This window comes from Acinonyx jubatus, chromosome D4 (genome assembly GCF_027475565.1).
Source record: "Acinonyx jubatus isolate Ajub_Pintada_27869175 chromosome D4, VMU_Ajub_asm_v1.0, whole genome shotgun sequence".
Classification (NCBI taxonomy): domain Eukaryota; kingdom Metazoa; phylum Chordata; class Mammalia; order Carnivora; family Felidae; genus Acinonyx; species Acinonyx jubatus.
In genome coordinates this window covers 307,867-334,519 of record NC_069391.1, presented here as the reverse complement: position 1 = coordinate 334,519, position 26,653 = coordinate 307,867, and the positions used below count along the sequence as shown (strand labels likewise).

Sequence of the window (26,653 nt, the reverse complement as noted above, 5' to 3'; positions counted from 1 at the left end):
CCTTTTTCTGGTTTATTACCCACTTTCTTTAAGTTTGTTCTTGTGAAGCTACTTCTGAAACCTTTCTATCTTTAAACAGTTTTATTTTACAGTGGTGTGTTTGTTCCTGGTGGATATGCAAATCCGTGTAATATTTTGGAATCTTGAGGAGTGTTTATCTTGTGCTTCTGGTTTTACACTGTGTCCCCCAGGGCAGGACTGCAGGCCCTTAGTGTACCTCCCACACAGGATGGACAGATAGCCAGCATGCCTGAGCTCAGGGCAGGTTCTCCTGTTCAGGGTTTGGCCTTCTCTGGACTTTAACCAACTAACTTCCAAAACTAATGTCTAAGACATTTTATTTTATTTTCTTAGATTTAAAAGATTTTTTAATTTTTATTTTTAAATTAATTTTTTAAAGTATTTATTTTTGAGAGAGAGAGAGAGAGAGAGAGAGAGAATGTGCGCATGAGCTGGGGAGGGGCAAAGAGAGAGGGAGACATAGAATCTGAAGCAGGCTCCAGGCTCCAAACTGTCCGTGCAGAGCCTGTTGCAGGGCTCAAACTCAGGAGCCGTGAGATCATGGCCTGAGCCGAAGTTGGATGCTCAAGTGACTGAGGCACCCAGGCACCCCTTTTTAAATTTATTGTTAAGTAATCTCTTTAACCCAACATGGAGCTTAACTCACAACCCTGAGATCAAGAGTAGCTTGCTCTTCCGACTAAGCCAGCCAGGCACCCCTAACACATCACTTTACATTTACTCTGACCTTAAATCTTTGTGTACATGACATGAAATGATTTTCCCTTGGATAGCTTTATGTAGACTACCCAGAGAAATGGTAACTGTTGTGTGGGTCGTGTCATGGCAGGGCAGGTCCACAACCTCTGACACTGTCTCCTCTGTTCACAGAGATATCTATGGCAGCCGATGGAGGCTCATCGGAGAAGCAGGGAGGAGAGGGCCCCCTGGCCTCAGACGGCGAAGCTAATGGGTCCTGTGGAAAGAGCGAGGCTAGCAGCCACGTGACTGCAGCCCAGCACACTCAGGAGAACACAGCGGTCAGCCCACAGGACGGTACCAACAAACTAGCTCGAATAGCTGAAAATGGGGTTTCAGACAGAGACAGTGAAACGGGGAAGCAAAACCACGTCAACACAGATGACTTCACACAGACTTCTGTCATCGGGAGCAATGGGTACTTCTTGAATAAACCACCCCTGCAGGAACAGCCCATGCGGATTACCAGCACTTTGGCTTCCTCGCTTCCTGGTCATGCTGCAAAAACCCTTCCCGGAGGTTCCGGCAAAGGGAGGACTCCTAGTGCTTTTTCTCAGACGCCAGCCACAGCACCGGCCAAGCTTGCGGAAGCGAGTAAAGACACGGAGGACAAGAAGCCCTCGGGCCCTGGTGCCGACGTCAAGGTTCACAGGGCACGGAAGACCATGCCAAAATCCATCCTGGGCCTGGTAATGCGATCCTCGTCGGGACGGGGCTGTTCTCGTGTCTGTTGTGCTGTTTCCTTCCTGTTTGTATTCGCTTTTGTCACGGTGACGGCAGACGGACTCTGTTCGTGAAGGAGAAAGGCCAGTAAATGGCAGTGGTTGCCCCACAGGTGGTTGTCTGTGGGCCTGGGAAGATGAGGAAAGGCTGCTGACAGTTCAGGTGTGAACCACCGGCAGATGACCCCTCCCAGCCCGCCTTCGGGGCTTTGTGCTGCTTTTGGGTGTCTGTTGCCCGCTAAGACCAGATGCATCAGATGCTTGTGTGGAGACCTCCTCCTCTGCTTTGGGCCTGGGGCTTGCATTCCAGCACAGGAAGGCTGAGCACTGACTCTGGAGAGAAGTAGTCAGGAACTTGGTTAGCTTCTTGGTGTGACAGAGGGTAGGGACGAGGGACATCCTGATGACACGCCCTGTTTTCATGGTAGGCCCCTGGGAGCAGGGAACAAGCAGCGAGATCCCAGTGTCATGCTGGGTGAGGTGGCTTTTGCCACCAGTGAGTATTCGGTGCCCGTGCCTGCTGCGTTTTCTCAGAATGTCCATAGTCATGTTTTGCCTTCCCAGTTCTGTGTTGATCTGGCTGGGGATGAGCGCTAGGTCTAGTTCCCTTGGGATTTCTTGCACCTGGCGTTGCTGGTGAGTCTGACTGTTCGTCATTAGTGGGTCATGTGTGATTTCCTCTCTGCAACCTTCCGGAGTTGCACGAGTAGGCCTGTTCCCTTGGGCCTTGTCGGTGTGAGATGTGTGTCTTTCCTCAGTTCTAGAAAAATGCTTTGCACAGCTTTTCTTTCTGTGGAGCTCTTGACATGGACATGGGGTCTTCTGTCTCCTCAGATGGCTCCTTATGTTTCCCAGCTTTGATTTCTTCTTTAGCACTTTACTTTCTTGCTGTTCATTCTATATCATGATGATTTTACTTTTGACAGTTTTTTGCATATCTAATATCTCCAGTTAGTTTATTTAGTTGTATTTTGTCTTATCCTTCAAAGGCCATTAGATTCTTTTATAGTCTGTTGTTTTAAAAAAAGTTTTTAATGTTTATTTTATTTTTGAGTGAGAGAGAGAGAGAGACAGAACGCAAGCAGGGGAGGGGCAGAGAGAGGGGGAGACACAGAATCCGAATCAGGCTCCAGGCTCTGAGTGGTCAGCACAGAGCCTGATGTGGGTCTCGGACCCACGAACCGTGAGATCATGACCTGAGCTGAAGTTGGACGCTTAACCGACTGAGCCACCCAGGCGCCCCCTCTAATCTGTTGTAAGACCTATTTCCTCAAGGGGGAGTCCTGTTTGGGCTCAGTGCCTGCTGTTTGTGTTGATTTTTCTCCCCAGGTGTGTGCTCATCTCTATTTCCATGGTTTTATGTTGCCTGACTGTGAGCTTTGTTGCATTTCCTGTAGCCTGCCTGCAGTGATTGTCGGGAGCCATGGGCACTCCGTGGGGCTGGACTGCTGACTGCCCCATAGCTGCCGCATGATTCCTGCTCTAGGATTGCCGGGGCTGGGCACCCCCTGACTCCTGTGTCTCAGAGTGTGGGCCTCACCCCTCCCAGACTTGCTGGCCCTGACTTGATTTCCATGTTTTGCAATATTCTTGTATATGTCCCAAAACTTAAAAACAAACAAACAAACAACTTTTTTTAATAATTAGGAATTCATAGGAAGCTGCAAAAGTAGTACAGAGAGACCCCCATATATCCTTCACCCGGTCTCTCCGGCTGCATTTTATGCAGCTAGAGCACAATGTCGATTTCTGTGAACACCCAGCACCAAACAGCTCCCCAGGGTCCCCCTTTATCCCTAACCACCCTGTCCCCAGCCCCTGTTCTCTGTCTCCACAGTCACGTCACGTCAGGTATTCTGTAAGAAGGTGGGGACTTTGAGAGCGGCTCAGCTCCAATGAGACTGGCCACGTTGTGTCAGTGGCTCCTTCCTTTTCATGCTGCAGGGTTTTCTGTGGTGTGGATGTCCCAGAACTTAACCACTCACAGATTGAATGGCTTTTGGGGGTTTCCATTTGGGGGCTGTTACAATAAAGTTGCTCTGGATATTTATGTACAGAATTTTTTTGGACAGAAATTTTCATTTCTCTGGATTAAATATCCAGGAGTACAATTGTGGGGTCATATGTTAGTTCGATATTTAGCTTTATAAGTTAACTGCCAAACCAGATTCCAGACAGGCTACGACAGTTTACATTCCCGGAAGCAAGGTATATGAGCAGTCAAATTTCTCACGTCGTTGCTGGCGTTTGGCATTGCCGCTAGTTTTTATTGTAGCTGTGTTACCTCATCATGGTTTTAGTTTGAACTCCCCTCCCTCATGGCTGATGATGTTGGACATCTTTTCCTGTGCTTATTTGACATCTGTGTGTCCTTTTTGGTGAAATGTCTCTCATACCTCTTGCCCATCTTACAACTAATTGTTTAGTGAGCTTTCAGAGTTCTGGGTGTGGGCCCTTTGCCATGGATCGGTTTACAGACTTTTCGCTCTGTCTGCGGCTCGTCCTCACCCTCTTATTAGGGTTTTCCCCGGAGCAGAAGTTTTTCCTTCTGACCAAATCCACATCATCAGTGTTTCTTTTACAGCCTGTGCTTCTGGCATCGTGTCTTTGAATTCTCCACCTAGCCCTGGGTAACAAGATTTTCTGTAGTTTTTAAGAAAGTTTTTTATTTTTATGTGAACTTTAGATATATGGTCCATTTTTAGTGTTTGTATTAGATACCAGGTTCAGGGTGATGTTCGTTATTTTTGCCTGCCATTTTTTGGCTTACCATTATCCGTTTTTAAATGCATGTCTGAAATTTTATATTATTTGTTTGTCTCCTTGAAATTATACTTTTATTCTGTTCCTACTTCCAGGATTTTATTCCAGTATGTATATTTTTATTCTCGAGGCTCTTTTATTGTCACTGGAACATATTCCTCTAAGGAAAAAAAAGGCAAATGAAATTTAACTTGAAGAAATTTCTTGACTGTGCAGGCTTATCCAAATGTTAGTTGTGCACTGAATTAGTATAGTTGTTAGTGGTGTGCAGTTGATTGTCACACGTATCATTTTGGTCAGTTGTAAGGACAGAGCACCAAAGACTTTTGAGACTTCAGAAATGGATTTCCTGAAGACCACCCCTGCTTGCTGCACACCTGGAAGCTTCCTCTGTCTCTGAGCTCCGACGGGAGGAAGGAGGACACAGTGATGTAGCAACAAGAGGAGCTGTGCCGGTGGGGTCACCGAAGTCCCCCTCTGATATGGAGCCTCCTGGCTCCAGACCTGGCTTCTCCTGCCCCTGGGGTTCCCTGCCCCGCAAACCCAGTTCAGTCTTATTTGGTTTTCTTAGGAGACCATGTTTTATTGATAATTGTTTTAAAATCAATCATTCCAGTGATGAGTGTTGCAGGCTTGTGATAATAAACCCATTTTCTTTGTAAGAGTTAAAACTGAAGGCGTGTTCTCACCACACAGCCTATGTCCCTTGGCAGTGCAGGCTCTCTCTTATGCAGTGTTGGTACCGTCAGAAAACGCCAGCACGGGGTTAGACTTGTTCGCTGTTGCACAGAGAAAGTGGAACCTTTTTCCCTTGCGTTGAAGCGCTCGTTACTGTGTCCTGTGTTGCAGACCAGGACACTAGTCTAGTTGAATTGTGCCTCAGCATGGTGGTCCCCTAGCCTTCTTTTGTGTTGCTGTCCCCACATTCTCCCTGTCCACTTTCACACAGCCACTGGTATTCTCTAGGTTCTGGAAAAAAGATGTGGCCTTGCTCTTGGAGCCCTCAGCCTGGTTAGAGAGGCAGTTCTGAATGACAGAGTTGTGCAGGTCCTTGTTAGTTGCCCCTGGAATTAAGTGTCTGGAAGGAGAGAGCTCACACTGAGCCAACATGGGCCTGGCTGGTGGCTCAGGGAGTGGCCTCCAGGCAGAACTGGAGAGGCGACGTGCAGAGTGCTGGGGGCAGGGAGGGCCAGCAAGAGCCAAACCCTGTTGCGTCTGTGGCAATGCGGGTAACCTTCTTCACAGCCCATGACTGCCCCTCTGCATGGGGGAGGCCTAAGCTGCCTGGGTGCTCAAGGCTCTGTCATAGCAGTGGGCACCCCTCCGTGAAGTCAGACACTATCCTGCCTGCATGGGAAGCAGATCGTGTCTCTTTTATCTTTTTTGCTTTTGTCTGATAGTAGAGCCCTGGTAGTCTAGAATCTTCACCTAAGTTCAGCAGCTCTTGATTTTTTTTTTTTCAGATTTTCAGAAATAATATCTTAAAGATTTTGGGCCCAAGTGAGAATTAGCCTCATATGACTGTTTACTCCTCAGGTTTAATTTTTGCTTCCTGTTTATGTATACTGTAAAATCATCTTTTGCATTTGCCTATATTAGCTGGTGGAGGCGGAGAGTTACTGTGGCTGCACATTCTGCGTGGTAGTTTGTAGGAGACAGAAAGGAACATTCTCTGACTCTTGTGTTCCAGCAGTGACTTCAGAGACAGATCTGGTATGTTTGAGAGAGACTGAAGAATTTTACAGAGCTGACAAGTTACATGTGGGTAGTAACTGTGTGCCGAGGGCAGGTTAATTGTGGAGGTGGTGGGGAAGAGGGTAGGGCTGGGAGAGGAAGGAAGGGCGCTCCAGGGCTGAGCCACATTCCCAGCCAAGCTACAAGCACACAGGGTCGCTGAGCCATGTAAGTCCCCTTGGGCTGTCAGCCCCTGGCCATGCTCCCAAGCAGGCTCACTTTTTTTAATTTTAGTTTTTATTTATTTATTAAAAAATTTTTTTTTAACGTTTATTTATTTTTGAGAGACAGAGTATGAGTAGGGGAGGGGCAGAGAGAAAGGAAGGCACAGAATCCGAAGCAGACTCCAGGCTCCGAGCTGTCAACAGAGTTCTACACGGGGCCTGAACTCATGAACCGAGAGATCATGACCTAGGCTGAAGTCGGACGCCCAACCGACTGAGCCACCCAGGCGCCCCAAGCAGGTTCACTTTTAAGGGCAGGGGCATCAAGCGCATTCACGTTGTCGTGCAGCCGTCCCTCCGTCTGTCCTCAGAACGTGTTCATCTTCCCAGACTGGACTCTGTCCTGTTACACATGGACCCTCCCCTCCCCCAGCCCCACCCCACCACCCCCCTCCACGTCTGTGGCTCTGACTCCTCCAGGACCTCCTGTGAGTGTCCACTCCTACAGGATGTGTCCCCCTGTGACGGGCTCATCTCACTCAGCATGGTGTCCTCACTCAGCACGGTGTCCTCCAGGTTCATCCACGTTGTAGCAGGTGTTGGGATTTCCCTCCTTTTTAAGGCTAATATTCTGTGGTGTGGCCGGAGCACATTTTGTTTATCCTTTCACCTGTCAGCGGACCCTTGGGTTGCTTCTGCCCCATGGCTGTTGTGAATGACACTGCCATGAACAATTGTGTACAAATAGCTCTTTGAGATTCTGTTTTCAACTCTTTTAGGTATATATCCAGAGTGGGATTGCTGGATCACATGGTAATTCTATGTTTAGCTTTTTGAGAAACTGCCCAACTGTTCTCCACAGCGGCTCTGCCATTTTATGTTCCCACCAACAGTGCACAAGGGTTCTAATTTCTTCATGTCCTTTTCAACATTTGTTTTCTCTGTGTGTGTGTGTGTGTGTGTGTGTGTGTGTGTGTTTAATTGAGGTATAATAGACAGTTTTTGGTTTTTATAGTAGCCATCCTAATGGTGTGAGGAGATACTATGGTTTTGATTTGCATTTTCCTGAAGATTAGTGATGTTGAACATCTTTTCATGTTGAATGTCTTCTTTGGAGAACTGTGTATTCAGATGCTTTGCCCATTTTTTAATCAGGTTGTTTGTTTTGTTGCTGAGTTGTAGGAGCTCTTTATGTATTCTGGATATTAATCGCTTATCAGATATGTGATATGCAAATACTTTCTCCCATTCTATATAGGTTGCCTGTTCATTCTGTTGATTGTATCCTTTGATGAACAGAAATTTTTAATTTTGAAGAAGTCTAATTTATCTGATTTTTCTTTTGTTGCCTGTGCTTTTGGTATCATATCCAAGAAATCACTGCAAAATCCAGTGTCATGAAGCTTTTCCTGTGTTTTCTTCTAAGAGTTTTAGAGGTTTTTTTACAGTTCAGGTCGTTGGTCCATTCTGAACTAATGTTTGCATGTAGCGGGTGGTGAGAGTCCGGCTCTATTGTTTTGCATGTGGAGATCCTGTTTCCCAGCACTGTTGAAGGATGCTTCTTTCTTCACTGTTATTGCCCTTACTGCGTGCATAACAAAACTTGGTTAAATGGAATTTGATACGAGGTCCAAGTATTTCGAGGCTGCAGGTGATTTTAGGGAAGTAGATGGAGGGGAGAGGGTTAGCTGTGTCTAGGCAGTCTGGAACTAAGGCAACATTGCTAATCAGGATGAGGGCTGACGACAGTACTGCAGGCTGCCAGAGTCTTGGAAGGCTGAGACTGAAAACAGATTTAGGAGATTGGTAAAACTGTGAGCAAAAGATAAGTTAAAAAATGTAGCATGGGTATCTGTTGTGCCATTGGGGTTGGGGAGGATGTTGCAAGGGCAGCCTTGAAAATGATAGGCCGTGAAAGCACTTCCATAACCAATACATTTACCTAAATCAGGTGTTAGCAGACTCTTCCTGTGAAGGACCAGGTAGACAACATTTCAGGGCTTGTGTGCCACATACAGTCATTGTTGCTGCTTCTCTCTACTCCTTCTCCTCCTCGTTCTTGTCAACACCATTTTGAGCTTGCAGATGCTGGCCCACGTCATCCAAGGGGTGGCCTGGCACACGTGCACCAGCGCCAGGCCCTCTGATGGCGGCAGGCTTTGTACTTTATCTTCTTTCTTGGTCAAGGCAAGTTTATGGGGGAAAGGAACGGTGTTTTGGGGGCATGTTGTTTCAGTGACGATCTGCTTGTGTGTAATTACAGTTATTAATTGTCTTTGTTTTCAAGCATGCAACCAGTAAGGATCCCAGAGAAGTTCGAGAAGCTCGAGATCATGAGGAGCCAAAAGAGGAGATCAACAAAAACCTTTCTGATTTTGGACGACAGCAGCTTTTACCCCCCTTCCCACCCCTTCATCAATCACTACCTCAAAATCAGTGCTACGTGGCCACCACAAAGTCACAGACAGGTAATAGGGAGACCTGACAACTGTCTCTGCTCTCTGAGTGTGTGTGCTGAACCCGCACCTCTCGAAACTAGAAACTTGTTGACTGTGAATGCATGTGTGCTGTAGGGGAGTGGGGTCAGGGTCGACGGGCCCTTCTCTGCTCACCCGTAAACCTGCAGAGGGATGTCAGACCTCTGTTCTGAAACCTGTTGAATCCCGACATTGGTTTCTATACCTGTTTTCAATCTCAAAATGAAGATTGTTTTCATTAAGTCTTGCCCCCCCTTGTTCTGATTGGATAGAAGACTTTAGATTTGAGAACTTCCCCCTGCCCCCCAGTTTATAAATTAAGTGCTATTGGAAACAACAGTGTGTTGGGGAGACCTTTGGGTTAAGGTTGTAGAGAAGGGTGGTTTGATTCTGTGATCAGCCACTTCCCATGGGCATTTCTCACTCATTTGAGCTTGCTTCTGTCCATGGTCAATTGAGGGAGTAGGTGAACATTTGATCTCTTATCCAGGCCTCTGCAGGAGGTGGGGCTGCAGGAGCAGCCCCACAGGGAGTATACTGGGGTGAGCGTGTCTCGAGCAAGGGGCCTCCCTCTGGAGCCTCTGAGACACCCATAGTTCCTACAGAGATGAGGTGACTCTCCCCAGTGCAGAAAGGACCTTTCTGTGAGGTTGTCCTGTGTATCAGGCACTTCTGATGTCACCTCCTGGGAAGGGTACAAAACCACAACTTCTGTGCCTGGGAGTGTCTCCTGCAGAGGGAAGTACCACCATGGCCGCCTTGCCTTATCACAGGACAGATGGTGCACCTGTCAGTGTCAAAGGAGTTGCAGAAAGCCTGCCGAGGTGGGGTGGGGGGTGCTCCTTGCCTCTGGTCAGGTCTGCTGGGATGAGTGGGGCACGTGTGGATACAGCCCTCTGTGACCTTGTCCGGGTAGACCGCCTCTGTCTACTTTCTTCTTCAGACCTCGTTCCTTCCTCTGCCCCGTTGTGCTATCTTCCCGGGGGGGGGGGGGGGGAGTGGGGGGGTGGGTGGAGTGTTGGAGCCGGTCTTTTCTCTCCATCAGTATTTTAAATTACTGTGGTGCTGGCCCCAGAGCTTCGTTCCTTTCCCATCCTGTCGTAGCACAAACAGGAAGGCCAAGCAGACTCAGTGGCTGCAAAGTGCATCTTACTCTCCATCTCAGCTTGGGCACAGCTGTGCCTGGCACCAGTCACCCCGTTCTAGCACAGGAAGGACAGAGCTGTGTTTCCTTGTGACCAGTTATGCGCTCAGAGCCACCCCAGTGGGGTGCAGGGCTGCGTGGATGACTGTCTCAAGTGTCCTGTGTGCCCCTTGGCCTAGGGCTGAGGCACGCCTGGTGTCCTCAATGCCACATGTGGGGCTGTCTGCATGACCCTTACTGTGGCATAGTTTACGCTCTTGCATGCTTTTCCAATGCTCTTTTCCTCTGCTTTGTGGAACAAAAATGGAATGGAATAGAGGTTTTATAGCCCTTTAGAAGAGTGGTTTTCAGATTTTTTTTAAAGCCTAGAACTTAAAAAGAAAAAAATTATTATAGACAGCCTCATTCTGTTTTTTTTTTTAATTTTTAATGTCTATTTATTTTTGGAGAGAGAGAAACAGAGTGTGGGGAGGGGAGGGGCAGAGAGAGAGGGAGACACAGAATCTGAAGCAGGCTTCAGACTCTGAGCTGTTGGCACAGAGCCGGATGCGGGGCTCGAACCCATGAACCATGAGATCATGACCTGAGCCGAAGTTGGATGCTTAACTGACTGAGCCACCTGGGGCCCCAACAGCCTCATTCTATAAAACAAGTCAACCTGGAGCTGCTTTATTCAGAACAGGCTTAGGAGTCCTCAGTCCCCAGGAGCCCCAGCTGTTGTCTGGAAACCTCAGACCCCCAGACGTTTGCTTTTTCCTGTCCTGTGTCTCCCTTGACCTCGTGTACCTGTGTGGTTTGCTTCACATACTTCTTTCCCTTCGGTTGGTGGACTGCTTGGTGAGGTGGAAGGTGCTGGGAAACGGTCCAGGGAATGACGGTGGCCTATGCTGCATGGCCACACTCTCTTTAGAGGCGGACACATCTAGAGACTGTGCCGTGTGCTCCTCGACGTGGGTGAGGAGCAGAGTCTCAGGGAGGCAGACTGGACCCATCTCCAGTGATGGGCAGCAAGGCTGCCTTCCCCCCTTCAGCCTCCCTCATGCAGCCGCACCGGTACTAGAGACGGGACCGTCCAGAGGCAGGGGACCAAGTGTGGAGGGTGCTCCAGGGCCCTGCTGCTGGTGGGCCGTGGGTTTGCCCTTACACTTATGCCTGCTTGCTGCGGGCTCATAGTGTTCGCCGTGCACAGGACTGAATGTTTATTGTGCGCAAAACAAATGATCTGTAAAGTCTTAGCAGCTTTCTCTGTGCCACTTGAAACAAGAAATGCCTGTCACTTTTGTGGCAAGCTGATGATTTTGGTAATCAGAATTTGTGAATTATCACCTACCTTTAAAAAACATTTGAATGGTATTTCTTTTTCCTCTCTTGTCCCCTTTTGACTTTTTTTTTTTTTTTAGCTTGCTTGCCTTTTGTTTTAGCAGCTGCAGTATCTCGGAAGAAAAAACGAAGAATGGGAACCTATAGCCTGGTTCCTAAGAAAAAGACCAAAGTATTAAAACAGAGGACGGTGATTGAGATGTTTAAGAGTATAACTCATTCCACTGTGGGCTCTAAGGTAAGGCGTGCCTGGTTGGTTGCACATGTGCTTGGAAACCCACGTCTCTGTCAGGACCTCTTTGGCCACGAGAGCACCATGTGAGGTTGTCGGTAATTTGATGACCTCGGTCCATTTTGAAGGAACCTAGGCTCTGAGGTGCCTCGCTCTGGGGTACAGCCTCCTGCCCAGTGCTCCCTGCCCCCTCATCCCTTCCTCCTTCCTGGCCCTTCCCCCAGCGGCAGGGTCTCTGCATCCCACCCCACAGGCCACACCCTGGCAGGAGTTGGCAGGTTGCTCTTGATGCTGGGGTTCTGAGTGACAGATGTGCCCTTGCCCGTGTTCCAGGGCGACAAGGACCTGGGCGCCAGCACCCTCCACGTGAATGGGGAGAGCTTGGAGCTGGACTCGGAGGAGGACGAGTCGGAGGAGCTGGATGAGGACGAGGACCAGGGGGCTGAGCAGGCCGCCGCGTTCCCCACGGAGGACAGCAGGACCTCTAAGGGGGTTGTGCCAGAGGCCGACCGCACCCAGAAGGTAGGCCCTTCTCCCCTCTCAGGGAGGGGCTTACGGTCCTGAGAGGGGCAGTCTGGCCCTCTCAGCCCCAGTCATTTCCCTGTTTCCTTCTTCTTCTCTCTCTCTTTTTTAAAAAGTTTATTTATTTTGAGAGAGAGAGAGAGAGAGAGAGAGGGAGAGAGCACTCACAAGTGTGCATGTGAGTGGGGGAGGGTCAGAGGGAGAGAATCCTGAGCAGGCCCTGCTCTGTCCGGGCCCTGGGATCATGACCTGAGTAGAGATCCAGAGTCTGACGTGCAACCCACTGAGCCACCCTGGCACCCTTTTCCCTGTTTTCTTCTGACTTAGGTCTTTGCATTCTATTTCTCGAAGTTTTGGACTTATTTTCATCAGATGAGTGTTTGTCTTCTTGTACAGCACTCTCTGAAGTAAATGTCTGGAGCTTCTCTGGGCTCTGGATGGACAGGAATACACTGATGGCAGACTGCGTGCCAGTGGTGGCTGCTTATCGCTGGCCTTGGCGTGACCGACCTTGCGAAGTCCTAGGTGCGCCACAGGTGCGGTGTTCCTGCAGGGGAGGTGCTGACACCGGGAGGCCTCTCTTGTCGTGGTTGGAGTGAGCAATCGGGGCTGCCGACCGGGCCTGTGGAGCGGTTATGTGCAGTCCGCTAACACCGGCTGTATCCTGGTGTGCCGGGCATGTCCTCGTCAGACGCAATTCCTCCGTGTCCACCCAAGGATGTGCTCTGGGAGGTGGCAGTACGTCAGCTCAGTCACAGGGCACTGCGTGCAGGCAGCCCTGGAGCTCAGCACCGGGCAGAGTCTCCGGGGGCACTGGGCGCAGAGCCGGGCGGAACCCAGTTCCTGAGCAGATGCTGACTTGTGGGCCTGCGTTATGCTCGTAGTTCTCAGGGGGATGAAGTAGAGGAGGAGGGCCAGGAGGGGTTGAGAATCAGGCGGTCACAGATGGGTGTGATCCTGCTGATCTGTGTATCCTACTTTTTGGAGAGAACTTTGGACCATCTTTATATAAGATGGGCTGTCGTATCTGATGAGGTTTCTAAAACTTGTGGTAGGCAGAGAAGTGCCAGGTGAGTTCATTGAAAAAATGACCTGTTTGAAATCTATAATTTTGCTGATCATCTTTTTACACTTTGAGTCAAAGTGTTGTGCTGTGTAGATACAGCCTTTGGCACGTGTAAAGTATGTCCCTCCAGCTTTCAGAGTTTTGGGAGTTTCTTTTCTTGTATCAGAAGCCACGGCTACTAGTCTGTCTCTTTATGATTTCTGGGTTCTGTGTTCTAATTACGATAAGCGGACCTTTCTTAATGGTGATTTTGAATAAGTTAATGTAAGCTGTCTTATACTTCATTGGTCTCATTCTTTATAAATATTTGACTCATACATTTGATTTGGGATAAAATATGAGGTAGATACATTCAAAATGGGTGTATTTTATGGTATATAAATTCTATCTCAATAAAGTTTTTTAGACAAAATGTGAGGTCAGGGTCCCATAGCTTCCCTCAAAATGGTTAGCCACACGATGTCAACACCATTTATTGACTGATGTTTCTTTCCCCCGTTGATTTGAAATGCCACCTTTATCGAACACCATATGGCATATGGAGTTAACTCTGTTTCTGGATTCTCTCTCTGTCTCTTTTTTTTAAGATTTTATTTTTAAGTGATCTCTACATCCCATGTGGGACTCGAGCTCACATCCCCAAGATCAGGAGTCGCACACTTCACCAACTGAGCCAGCCAGGCACCCCGTGGATTCTGTTTTTGATTGAGGTTCTCCTCTTCCAGGGAGAATCTAGACACTGACTAACAGCAAATAACTCTACACATTGATATAAAGGAACAAAATTAACTGGATATCAAGCCAACAAAAAGAATCAGGAAACAAGTGGAAGCAGAATCAAGAGGAAAGTGTGGCCAAGTGGAAAACCAAATAAGATGACAGGAACAACTCTAAATAGATCGGCAATGCTAATACACAGTAATAGGGTTCTTATGTGAAGTGTTCCAGAAAATAGAGAACGAGGGGAATGGATGCTAGCTTCTTCTGAGGCCAAATTCACTTTTAATCCTAAGTACAATATTGGTGAGATACAACTGTATATTCCCATAATAGTGATCGTAGAGAAGGTGGGGCTGCCCCCCAAGAAGACACTGATTTATGACAGGGAGTCTGTTGATAGGACTTACTAGATTAACAGCTTAAATGAGAAAAACCAGCCTTTTATATATGTTTCTTGGATTTAGGGGATGACCTCATGATTGCCACTGTGACAAGGAATAGTTTACTCATGAGAGTGACTGTACCCATGTGTTATCACCCAGCTCACAGGCCAGGGCTGTCCTGGCCTCCCCTGTGCGCCCTCCTAGTCACCACAGCCTTGTCTTTGCCCTTGCTGTGCTTTGTGTCAGTGGGGTCATGCACACGATTGTCTTTTTCAGAGTGAGGCTTGTTTCATTCAGTATTATATCTGTTCATTTTCGTTGTTACACACAGTGGATTATAAAGTGGTCTAGGGGTCTCAGATCCTTTCAGAGGGTGCATGGGGTCAAAACTATTATTGTAATCATGCTAAGATGCTGTTTACCTTTTTCACTCTTGCTCATCAGAGTTACACGGGGTTTAAACATTTCCCAGTTTAAATTTGTACACTAGTGAACGCTAATGGACATAACCTAGATCAAGAGAAGTGCTTTGTCATTCTTAGTAATTTTTAATAGAGCAAAGGGTTCCCGAGACTGGAACATTCCAGAACCACCACAGTACAGTCTTCCTTTGGATGACTGTTCTAATTTATGTATCCGTTCCACTGTTGATGGATATTTGAGCTGTTTCCAGTTTGGGACCATTACAGATGACATTGCTGTGAGTGTTCTCGTGTGTCCCTGGGTGTACACCCATGCTGGGGTTGCCATGTTATGGGAGCAGCGGAAGGCACGGCCACACAGCTCTCCTGCCTGCCGCACATGAGTGTCCTGCCGCCCTGGCTTGACAGACTTGGTATTGCCCAGAGAGTGTAGTGGTGTTACAGTTCTGATTTGCATTTCCCGAATTTCCCTGAAGCTTGGCTACTTTTTCATATGCTTATTTGCCATTTGGATGCCTTTTTTTGTGAAGTGCCTGTTGAGGACTCAACCACTTATCTGGTTAGTTGTCCTTTTTAAAAATCATTTTGTAGGAAATAAGCTCCTGTTGTATGTGTTGCCAACATATCTTCTTTTTTCTTTTTTTTTTTAAGTTATTTATTTATTTATTTTGAGCGAGAGAGAAAGTGTGAGCAAGGGAGGGGCAGAGAGAGAGAAGAGAGAGCGAGCATCCCAAGCAGGTTCCACACTGCCAACGGGGAGCCCGACGTGGGGCTCGAACTCACGAACCATGAGATCATGACCTGAGCCAAAATCAGACTGAGCCGCCAGGCGCCCTCCCAACATATCTTTTTCCACTGTGGCTGCCTTTTCACTGATCTGATTGGCATTCTTGTCCTGTCATTTGGGTTGGAAGCCAGTCTCAGGACGTGTCGCACGGCCATCTTGTGCCGCAGTCGTTCGGGGCATTGGTTAGGGGAGGGCTGGACCCTTAGCTAAGGACCCTTAGCCAGGACCCTTAGCCAGGACCCTTAGGCTGGACCTCCTAGCCCAAGGCTGTAACGGGGCCTGGTGCGTGGAGTCGTATCCTGTGGCATCAGGGTCTCCTGCTTGCCACCCACCTGTGGAGCCTTTCCCCACCCTGTATGATCTATTCCTGGCTCACTTATGTCTCTGATCCACGTCAGACTTCAGTCATGCCAGCTGGTACACTTTTTTTCCAGTCTCCTCAGGTTTTCATCTTGTGCTTTACTTCTTGCAACCATCACATGTGCAGTTACCAGACAACCCCTGTATAGTAATGCTTATCGCTTCCTTTGTAGTCACTTTACGTGAGTTTCGGAAGAACTGGAATCGACTACGTTGTTATTCTGCCTATTTCAATGGGCAGTTTCATTGCTCAATCTTTAAAAAATAGAAACTACCTAATGGCATATAAAGATAATTTATATTAAATAAACCTGACTAAAGGACTCAGAGTCCTTCCAAGGAAGGTTACTTAGTGGTGAGCATTTTGAAACATTTCTAATAAAAGAGGGAGGGATTGGTCCTTTCCCCGCTAACATGAACACTGCAGTGGTTTATCATTCTTGCTGTGATGCTATAAGATGAGAACTGGAAGGAAACATTAATATTTAAAAGGACAAGGGAGAAGAGTTTGCCAAGAATATAATCATCTGTCTAAAGAATTCAAGAAAATCAGCTGAGGAACTGTTATAACTAGTGAGTCGAACTTACATGTAATTAAGACCTGAAACCATTCATTTTCTTGTGTGGTTGCAATAGCCAGTTAGAAAGTGTAATGATAGCAATATCAATAATACCAGTAATGCCAGGGTGGTTGGGTGGCTCAGATGATTAAGCGTCCGACTTTGGCTCAGGTCGTGATCTCACAGTTCCTAAGTTCGAGCCCCGTGTTGGACTCTGAGCTTAGAGCCTGGAGCCTGCTTTGGATTCTGTATCTCCCTCTATCTCTGCCCCTCATCCACTTGTGTTTTCTCCCCAACCCCTCAAAAATAAATAAATAAACATTTAAAAAAATACCAGTCATTTCTAGGAGTATTTTTTAACTTTTCTAGATAGAAAATGTCAGGCTATGCAAACATATAGGTAATAGTGAACAATTGCCAACACTTGACCAATCTTGTGTATCCACACACACATGGATTGTCTTGAAGAAGATAAATTTGCCAATGGATCTTTAAAACAAAAGGACTCTTTGAAAAACAAAAACCATAGGATCCCACCTAAAACTGTAAGTTTTCAATGTCACCAGGTTACTTAGTAATACATTTAATGGGAAATGTCTGTTACCTGGAAGAGAAAAACGGAAACTTTGCTGAAAGAGGTTGAAAAAGAGACATAGGTTCACAGAAAGACCTATTAATTTCCTGAGAAAAAAGGCATTGTTTGTCTGAGTGAAGACTCTTTACTTGGCCTGAGTGAAGACCCCATTGTTTGTCTGAGGAACACCTGTTACTTGTCTGAGGGAAGACCCTTTGTTTTTCTGAGCAAAGACCGTTGTTTGTCTGAGGGAAGAACCGGTGTTTGAGGGAGGACTGTTACTTGTGTGAGGGAAAACCCTTTGTTTGTCTGAGGGAAAACCTGTTACTTCCCTGAGGGAAGACTCTTTCCTTGTCTGAGGGAAGACCTGTTGTTTGTCTAAGGGAAACCCATGGTTTGTCTCAGGAAAAACCCATTGTTTGTTGGAGGGAAGACCCTCTACTTGTCTGGGGGAGGTCCCTCTATTTGTCTGAGGCAAAACCTTTTATTTGCTGAGGGAAGACCCATCGTTTGTCTGAGAGACGACCTTTTACTTGTCTGAGGAAAGACCCTTGTTTGTCTGAGGAAAGACCTTTTACTTGTCTAAGGAAAGATCCTTTACTTGTCTGAGGGAAGACCCATTGTTTGGGGAAGAACCAGTGTTTGAGGGAAGACCTGTTACTTGTCTGAAGGAAGACCCTTTCCTTATCTGAGGGAAAACCCATTGTTTATCTGAGGGAAGACCCTTTCCTTGTCTGAGAGAAGAACTGTTACTTGTCTGAGGGAAGACCCTTTGTTTTTCTGAGCACAGACCCATTGTTTGAGGAAAGATCCATTGTTTGTTTGAGGGAAGACCTGTTACTTGCTGAGGGAAGACCGGTTGTTTTTCTGAGCAAAGACCTGTTGTTGTCTGAGGGAAGATCCATTGTTTATCTGAGGGAAGACCCCTTGTTGGTCTGAGGAAAGACCTTTTACTTGTCTGAGGAAAAACCCTTTCCTTGTCTGAGGGAAGACCCATTGTTTGTCTGCGGGAGGAACCGGTATTTGAGGGAAGACCTGTTACTTGTCTGAGGGAAAACCCATTGTATGTCTGAGAGAAGACCCTCTACTTGTCTGGGGGAAGACCCTCTACCTGTCTGAGGGAAAACCCGTTACCTGGTGAGGGAAGACCCATTGTTTGTCTGAGAGACAACTCTTTACTTGTCTGAGGAAAGACCTTTTACTTGTCTAAAGAAAGATCCTTTACTTGTTTGAGGGAAGACCCTTTCCTTGTCTGAAAGAAGACCTTTTACTCGTCTGAGGGAAGAACCAGTGTTTGTCTGAGGGAAGAACTAGGTATTTGAAGGAAGACCTGTTACTTATCTGCAGGAAGACCCTTTCCTTGTCTGGGGGAAGACCTGTTACTTGTCCGAGGGAAGACCCTTTCCTTGTCCAAGGAAAGACCTCTTACTTGTGTAAGGAAGGACCCTTTACCAGTCTGAGGGAAGACCCTTTGTTTTTCTGAGCAAAGACTCATTGTTTGTCTGTGGGAAGACCCGTTGTTTTTCTGAGGGAAGACCTGTTAGTGTTTGAGGGAAGACCCAGTGTTTGTCTGAGGGAAGAACCAGTGTTTGAAGAGGGGCTTGTTACTTGTCTGAAGGAAGACGCTTTCCTTGTCTGAGGAAAACCTGTTAACTTGCTGAGGGAAGAGCCATTGTTTGGGGGAGGAACCAGTTTTTGAGGGAAGACCTGTTACTTCTCTGAAGGAAGACCCTTGTCTGACGGAAGACCCGTTACTTGTCTGAGGGAAACCCTTGGTTTGTCTGTGGGAAAACCCATTGTTTGTCTGAGGGAGGACCTGTTACTTGTCTGAGAGAACACCTGTGATTTGTCTGAGAGAAGACCCTCTCCTTGTCTGGGGGAAGACCCGTTTTTCTGAGGGGAGACCCTCTACTTGTCTGAGGAACAATCTGTTACTTGCTGCGGGAAGACCCATTGTCTGTCTGAGGGACGACCCTTTACTTGTGTGAACCTGTGGTTCATCTGAGGAGAGACTCAATTGTTTGTCTGAAGGAAGACCTGTTACTTGTCTGAGGAAAGACCCCTTGGTATCTGAGGAAAGACCTTTTATTTGTCTGAGGGAAGACTCTTTGTTTTTCTGAGCAAAGACCTGTTGTTTGTCTGAGGCAAGACCCATTGTTTGTTGGAGGGAAGACCTGTTGTTTGTCTGAAGGAAACCCTTTCCTTGTCTGAGGGAAAACCCATTGTTTGAGGAAAGACCTGTTAACTTGTCTGAGGGAAACCCATGGTTTCTCTGAGGGAAAACCCATTGTTTGAAGATCCATGATTTGTCTGAGAGAAACCCTGTACTCATCTGGGGGAAAACCCGTTGTTTTTCTGAGGGAAGACCCTCTGCTTGTCTGAGGGAAAGAAAACCTGTTACCTGCTGAGGAAAGTCCCATTGTTTGTCTGAGAAAGGACCCTTTACTTGTCTGAGGGAAGACCCATTATTTGGGAAGGAACCAGTGTTTGAGGGAAGACCTGTTACTTGTCTGACGATGACTTCTTCCTTGTCTGAGGGAAGATCTGTTACTTGTCTGAGGGAAACCCATGGTTTCTCAGAGGGAGGACCTGTTTGTCTGAGTGAAGACCCATGATTTGTCTGGGAGCAGACTCTCTCCTTGTCTGGGGGAAGACCCGTTATTCTGAGGGAAGACCCTTTACTTGTCTGGGGAAAAACCTGTTACTTGCTGCGGGAAGACACATTGTTTGTCTGAGGGACGACCCTTTACTTGAGTGAGGGATGACCCCTTGTTTGTCTGAGAGAAGACCCATTGTTTTTCTGAGGGAAGACTTATTACTACTTGTCTCAGGTAACACTGTTGTTTGTCTGAGTGAAGACCTGTCACTTGTCCAAGTGAATACCCATTACTTTTCCGAGAGAAGACCTGTTACTTGTGTGAGTGAAGACTCAAACTCTTTTTCTGAGTGAAGACCCATTGTGTGAATGAAGACCTGTTCAATGTGTGATTGTAAACCTCTTGTTGGTCTGAGTGTAGACCCATTGTTTGAGGGAAAGGCCAGTTGTTTGAGGGAAAACCCATTGTTTGCTGAGTGAAGATTCATTTTTTGTCTGAGGGAAGACCTGTTTTTCATATGAGCCAAAACCCATACTTGTCTGAACGAGAAGATTGTTGTTTCATCCTCCCCACTTTACATAGAAGTCCAGGGTAATTCTCATCAAAACCTTAACAGCAGTTTCTGTAAAACAGCTGTTATGGGAATTGTGTGCAGCAAGCACAGGGAGAGGGAACGGCAGTGACAACTACTGGAGAGTGATTACACGGGGATTTTTGCAGAAATGGGAAAGCATTGGGTGAGCGGAACAGGAAATCCGTGACAAACCTGTTTGTACGTGAAAATGTAGTGTGCTGTAAGGATGAGGTTTTTAGTTTGTGGTCAAGGGATCATGAACTTTTCAGTAAGTGTCATTGGGACAATTGATCTTTCGGGGGAGAAAGTAGAGGTGGGCTTTTTACATCATGGCACATAGCAAATATTAACTCCATTCTGGAATTAGCGGCAATGGCTGCACAACTCAGGATGCTAACAACCACTGAATTTTATACTTTAAAAGCATGACTTTTAGGGCAGGTAAATTATATGTCAGTAAAGCTGTTGTTTTAAAAAGTGAATTACAGAAGATTTGAGGTGTCAACATAAAATATTGAACTGTGGAAGAAAATGTTAGAAATTATATTTTAGTTTCAAATAAAGAAGGCCTTCTGGTGGGAGACACAGACCCAGAACCCCCAAAGGGAAAGATGGGCAGGTTTGAGTGCCCAGATAAAGTCTCAACATTTTTGTGGAATAAGAAATACCAGAAGCAAAGCATGACTTGATAGGGAAAATATTTATAACTATTTAACAGACAAAGGATTGCCGTCTTTTATGTGTGTAGCTCCTACTGATGAATGAGGAGGCAAGGACGCAGTTTGGACTGAGGATTTGGTCACATGAGACACAGTGCAAGAAATAGGAAAGTATGTGAAGCTGTGGGAGACGTCTTGCTCAGCCCCTTGTGTCCTTGGGGAATGGAGACCAAAGTGACCACACCACCCCTCTGGAGGGCTCATGGTACCTCTGTGGGCACTGCTGGTGGCAGCAGTTTGGGAACCCCACGTCTGCAGAGAGCAGCATGTGTCTGTAGGTTTGTCCCGGAGGAGCTTGGCTTGTGTAGAACGCAGCCTCATTGTGAAGCTGAAGAGGGGGCCTGTCGATTAGGGGACGGGAAAGTTACTGTGTGCCACCCCACGAAGAACCAGGCCCGGGGTGTGTGTGACCACATCCCTGCCTCGGAGTGGGTGGAAAAGGGGTGAATGGATACCCACACGTTTTAGCGTCTTTGCGTCCATGTATTACCTGTGTGGATAGAAAAGATAAATACAGCAGAAAAAAATGAGGTACCTGTGTTGCTTTGATACAGAAGGAATTCCAAAACATGTTGCAATCACAAGAAAGTTTCATTCACGAAGTTGTGTTTGGTGTTCTGCCAGGCAGCAGGCAGAAGCATGCTTTACTTGTCTGAGGAAAAACCTGTTACTTTTTTTGTGGAATAAGAAATTTTATGGAATAAGAAATTACGCGTTCAGGCCCATTTGTGCGAAACCTTGGTCGGAGGGAGTGTGAGAAGCACTAGTGTGATGGCCCTGGGGGCTGCCCTGGACCTTGGGTGGGGTCGAGGGTGGGTTTTGCGTTCTGTTATCATTTTGTGGCCTCTGGAAATCTTTTTACTGTGCATGTTTTGTGACTTTTTTAAACATTTTTTTGAAACTTTTATTTTTGAGAGAGACACAGAGCGTGAGCGGGGGACGGGCAGAGAGAGAGGGAGACACAGAATCCGAAGCAGGCTCCGGGCTCCGAGCTGTCGGCACAGAGCCGGACGCGTGGCCCGAACCCACAAACCGTGAGATCATGACCCGAGCCGAAGTTGGACGCTTAAAAGGCTAAGCCTCCCAGGCGCCCTTGTTTTATTACTTTTTAATTGAATTCTGCTCCACATAAAATGCACCGAGTGCACTGATCTTAGACGTACAGCTGATGGTCTCTTACATGCTGGGGGAGCTGCCTTCTGATCAGTACAGAAATAGAGCGAAGGGGCAGCCCGCCTGGGATGGGGCTCTCGAGCAGGGAGTGGGCCCCGGGCCCCGGGCACGTTGTGGACATGGCACTTGTGTTTGCCCCACCCTGCCTGCACGCATGCGTCTCCGGCGCTGACCGCCTGGGTGTCTGGTAATGTATTTTTATGGAGTCCCCTCCACTTGAAGGGTCTCATCGGTTGTATTTTCTTTCTGGCTCATTGTGTGGCTGACCAGACGGACGGCGAGTCTGAAGAGGAGCAGGAATCAGCCGGCACCGGGGAGGAGGACGAGGATGGAGACGAGTCCGATCTGGTAACCCCAGCCCTGCGCTCTCATCTGTGTGTGGTGGCAGAGTAAAGCAAGAAGCTGTGTAGTCCGGCCGTCGTTGGGAGTGTGTGCTTGGAATCAGGGCCTGTGACTCAGGTCCCAGACCTTGGCGAGGAGCGTGAGAATGACCGCTGAGCAGAGAGCCAAAGGCTTGGCACGGGCACTCATGGGACGGTCCAGGCCAGGCGGCCATCCGGGCGGAGGTCGGGGCTCTGGTGCGAGGGGTGGTGGGACGGGGAGGAGCGGACAGCGAGGACAGCGGCCATGATTCTGTCCGGTGACCAGTGTGAGGGGGAAGGAAGGATCTGAGGTGTCTGAGGTGGAGCGGCAGAACCTTTTGCGGGCTCGGTGTCACATGCAGGTGAGGGGCCAGAGGGCGGGGGCGCTGGGTCTGTGGGAATGGAGGAGCAAGGGCTTGGAAATGGGGGAGAGCACGAGCCCTAGGATGGGGCCTGGGAAGCACCCAACAGGTACACATTAGGCAGAGAAGGAGGAGTTGATGTGAGACTGGGGAGGGTCACGTGAGCTGAGAAATGCTTTCAAGAGGGAGACGGTGGCCACTGGCGTCAGTGTGTCACGAGAAGAGGCCCTGGGAGGGATGATTGGGTTGGGTGATAAGCCTTCGTTTCTCTGGAATGGCGGGTTGAAAGCAACAGCGAGCTTGGGCGTAGTGCTTGCGGAAGTTGGGTCTGAAGTTTGGCAGTAAGGGGGTCGGGGGTGAGGCAGAGGGGATGCAGCACAGGCTGCATCGGGCTGCTTGTGATGTGGCAGAGGGGTCCTGTGTGTGCTGGCCCGCCGTGGTCAGAGCCAGGCATCGGGCACCGGGTGGCCGGAAGGGCCCGCATGCTCCTCTGTCTTTGGAACAGTCTTTTCCAGCTCCTCTGTGTGTCCGTAGTGAGCAGGAATGTGAGGTCCTCGCATTAGACCGGTGACAGGTGGCAGTTCTGTGGGTTTGTTTCTAATTCGTGGTCATTAGATGCCTTTCTGCATCCAGACTTTAGAAATAGGTAGTCATAAAAATCTTAAAATATTACGAATTAATTATAATTTCTTTCCTTGTCCTCCATGTAGATAATTAACGTGGACATAGATTCTGAAGCAAATTGAGGCCTTGAGTGTTTCTTTTCTCATAAGCAGAATGAATGGATGCATAAAGTAAAAGTGGATTTGCTCACTGAGAGGTTATTTATTCAGTTCCTGAGTAGAACCTCCTCATTCTTTTTTGTGCCAAATTCGAATAAGATTCATAAATTCCATTTAAATGTTCTTGGTCTTCCTTTTTTTTTTTTTTTTTTTTTTTGGTCTGTAAAATAACAACTTAGAGTGATTTAGGGGAAAACATGAGTATTTTTAAGAATGAGATCAGAAAAATGCCTGGAAGTGAAATTAATCTTCCAGTTGAAGAATCACGATATAGTAGGTATTCTATTTTGCAGGAAAACAAAACTTCTGATACCTTTTGCTTTTCAGGAGCTCTCATGCTTTGCTTTTTCTATTCCTGCCCCTTTGGTTCTCAGAGTTCTGAATCCAGTATCAAGAAGAAGTTTCTCAAGAGGAAAGGGAAGCCTGACAGCCCCTGGATCAAGCCTGCTAGGAAACGGAGGCGGAGAAATAAAAAGAAGCAAAGCAGTATCCTGGGTAAACGTGGTGTCCACACTTGCAGACACTCTGGGTGGTGGTGGGGCCACAGGAAGCTGGCCTGGGGTGGGGGTGGGGCTTCTACATAGGATTGCATTAGAAAAAGGGCTCCGCTGTTTTAAGGGGGAGAATATCTGGACCTTGTTACAGGCACTCAGGTGATCCTCAGGTGGCTTCCTTCTGGCAAACCTCCCCTGATGCTGGCTCCGTTGTTGAATGTTGAGCTGATGGGGGTCATTCATCTCCTTCCCTGTGTGTCCCACAATCTGTGGCTTGTGAACATTGTTATGGTTACTGTGTCTACCCTCGGTGTCAGGTGCAGGCAGTGTCAGCCCGGGTCCACACAGTGGCTTTTGACCCTTTGGTCACATTCCCCTGTTCTGGAAATAATTTTGTTAAAAGAGGATCAGGGAACGAAATGACCCTGAAATCCAGAAGGTGAGCAGGCCTAGTGGGCCAAAGGTCACTTCTTACAGCTTTGTTGCACAAGATTTGTTGCTTGTGATAGAGTGTATGTAATTCATGTGTAAGGTGGTGACTTTTCACGCACGTGTGTGACCCTGAGACCTCCAGTACAGGCCCCGAAGTGAATGCCTTGCTGTCACTTGGTGGCCTTTCCCTCTTCCCAGCCAGCCCTTCCTGTCCCTAGGCTCTCTCCTCCGTGCTCTGTATGCAGATTGGTTAGCACTGTCTAGGGCTCTATTTGAGTGGATCATTGGGTAGGTACCCTTTCCCCAGTGGCTTCTTTGTGCATTACTTTTTGAGTCCTCCACGTTGTAGTACCGGTGGAAAGTTGGCCATGGTGTGGCTGTCCTGTGGTTTATCCTTCACCTGTTGATGGACATTTGGGCTCTTTCCGGTTTTTGCTTCTTCCAGATAAAACTGCTACGAACATTTGTGTATGATCTTCATTAAACAGATGCCTTCATTTATCTTGGGTAAATATTTAGGAGTGGAATGCCTAAGTTATATGCTGTATGTCTAATTTTTTAGGTAAATACCGGACGGTTTTCAGTAAGAAACCTGAATACTGCTCTCTTTTACTTTCCCACAGCAGCATGAGAGCTCCACCCCTCCGTGTCCTTGCCACCCCTGTCATGGCCCGGCCTCTTCAGTCCCGGCGCTGCTGGGGCTCTGCGGGCCTCCCTGCGCCTTCACTTTGTATTTAGCCAGTGAGTAGTGAGGTGGCTCACCGTGGCCCTGTGTACCTTCCTTTGTCAAGGTTTCTCTCCTTCCCTCATTTAAAAATCAGATTGTACACCTTCTCATTGACTTGCAAGAGTTCTTTCAGTTTTCAGGTACATATCTTTTGTTATATACATGTTTTGCAAATACATACGCCTAGTAAAAGTTTAAAAAATTTTGTTGAGGTCTAATTTATCAATTATTTTCTTTTAAAATGCTTTTTAGGATCTCTGAAATCTTTCACTAAGTCAGATCACAAGGATTTTGTCCTGTATTTTCTTCTCGAAGTTGTGAGCTAGTGCTGTGTATGGTGTGCAGCAGGGCCACTCTCGTTTTGCGTGGGGATGCCCAGTTCTGCATCATTGCTTAAATTGACAGCTTTCTGTGTCGCCCTGTGAACCTTTGTCGACAGTTGCCATAGGGGCTGTTTCATTTGCTTGCTTATGTTTACACCAGCACCCAGAGCCGAGGGGCTTGTGCTGTTCGTCTCCAGCCGCCCGGTGCACACGTTGGTTTGTTGAGTGGGTGGCAGGGAGGCAGAACTGTCCCCCCAGAGCAGAGGAGAGCTGTGTGTGGCGCCCTCGGGCCTCCCATGAGCCCCGTCTCCTTCACTCACGTTTCCTCTTCTCTTTGCTGCGGGTGACCAGCCCATGTGGCTTTTATGCAGGCGAACAGAAGCGTTGCTAGACCCCAAGACTTGGATATGATGCGTAAGAAGCATGCTTCAATGTTTATTCACACAGGAATTTGAATTGTACTTCTTTCTGCAAAGTGTTTAAGATTGCACAGACTACTCATGTTCTTCAGATTGGTGGTGATGATTTCTCACCGTGGTTGGCTTCTTCCTGTCTGTCGGTGAGCCAAGGTACAGAGTGTGGCACACATTCAAAGGTCTCGGATGCCACACTGCTCTGAGTTATGGCTCACTTACTTGTGATCACTGACATATCATCGGTTACTAATGTTCGGAAGCTTGGTGTGAAATACGGACACCTGCCGTTTGCTGGCTTTAGATATTACCCTGTGTAGGTGCGTGCTATCCACAGGCCTCCCTGGTGAAGTCCGCTCACAATGGCAAGGACCCACGCGGGCTCTCTGGGGATGTGTGGACAGGCTGGCTCGAGGGCACAGGAAGCCTGAGTCTAGTTAGCCCTCATTTCACAGGCTCCTCAATTGCATTCAGATTGTTTGCCCTGTGGTATGTGATACCCTTCATAAACCACCGTGTCTGACAGGTGGACGTGTCCCTGTAGTCCTGTGTCCTTTCCCTGTGAATCCTGAACTCAGATGTCTGTGGGGTTGGGCAGGTTTTCCAGGAACATTGCACACGGCGTGGGGTGGCTTCTCGGCTACTTTTTTTTTTTTTTTTTCTTTTAATTTACATCCAAGTTAGCATATAGTGCAACAGTGATTTCAGGGATAGGTTCCTTAATGCCCTTACCCATTTAGCCCATCCCCCCTCCCACAACCCCTCCGGTAACCCTCTGTTTGTTTTCCATATCTAAAAGTCTCTTCTGTTTTGTCCCTCTCCCTGTTTTTATATTATTTTTGCTTCCCTTCCCTTATGTTCATCTCTTCTGTGTCTTAAAGTCCTCATATGAGTGAAGTCATATGATATTTGTCTGTCTCTGATTGGCTAATTTTGCTTAGCATAATAACCTCTAGTTCCATCCACATAGTTGCAAATGGCAAGAT

The 26,653-nt window shown here is 47.5% G+C and overlaps 1 protein-coding gene across 7 annotated transcripts in view; it reads left to right on the top strand.

The window, feature by feature from the left end:
• Positions 1 to 26,653, top strand: part of EHMT1 (euchromatic histone lysine methyltransferase 1) — a 152,234-nt gene that overhangs the window by 73,687 nt on the left and 51,894 nt on the right. For 5 of the 7 annotated variants that reach the window (XM_053204280.1, XM_053204281.1, XM_053204282.1 and 2 more), the window contains 6 exons: positions 892 to 1,448; positions 8,430 to 8,610; positions 11,164 to 11,321; positions 11,649 to 11,837; positions 22,043 to 22,120; positions 23,653 to 23,773. In XM_053204280.1, the coding sequence (XP_053060255.1) occupies positions 892 to 1,448; positions 8,430 to 8,610; positions 11,164 to 11,321; positions 11,649 to 11,837; positions 22,043 to 22,120; positions 23,653 to 23,773 (1,284 nt within the window). The remainder of the gene's footprint in view (positions 1 to 891; positions 1,449 to 8,429; positions 8,611 to 11,163; positions 11,322 to 11,648; positions 11,838 to 22,042; positions 22,121 to 23,652; positions 23,774 to 26,653) is intronic. The other 2 variants (XM_027050950.1, XM_027050948.1) reach the window with 1 other exon arrangement.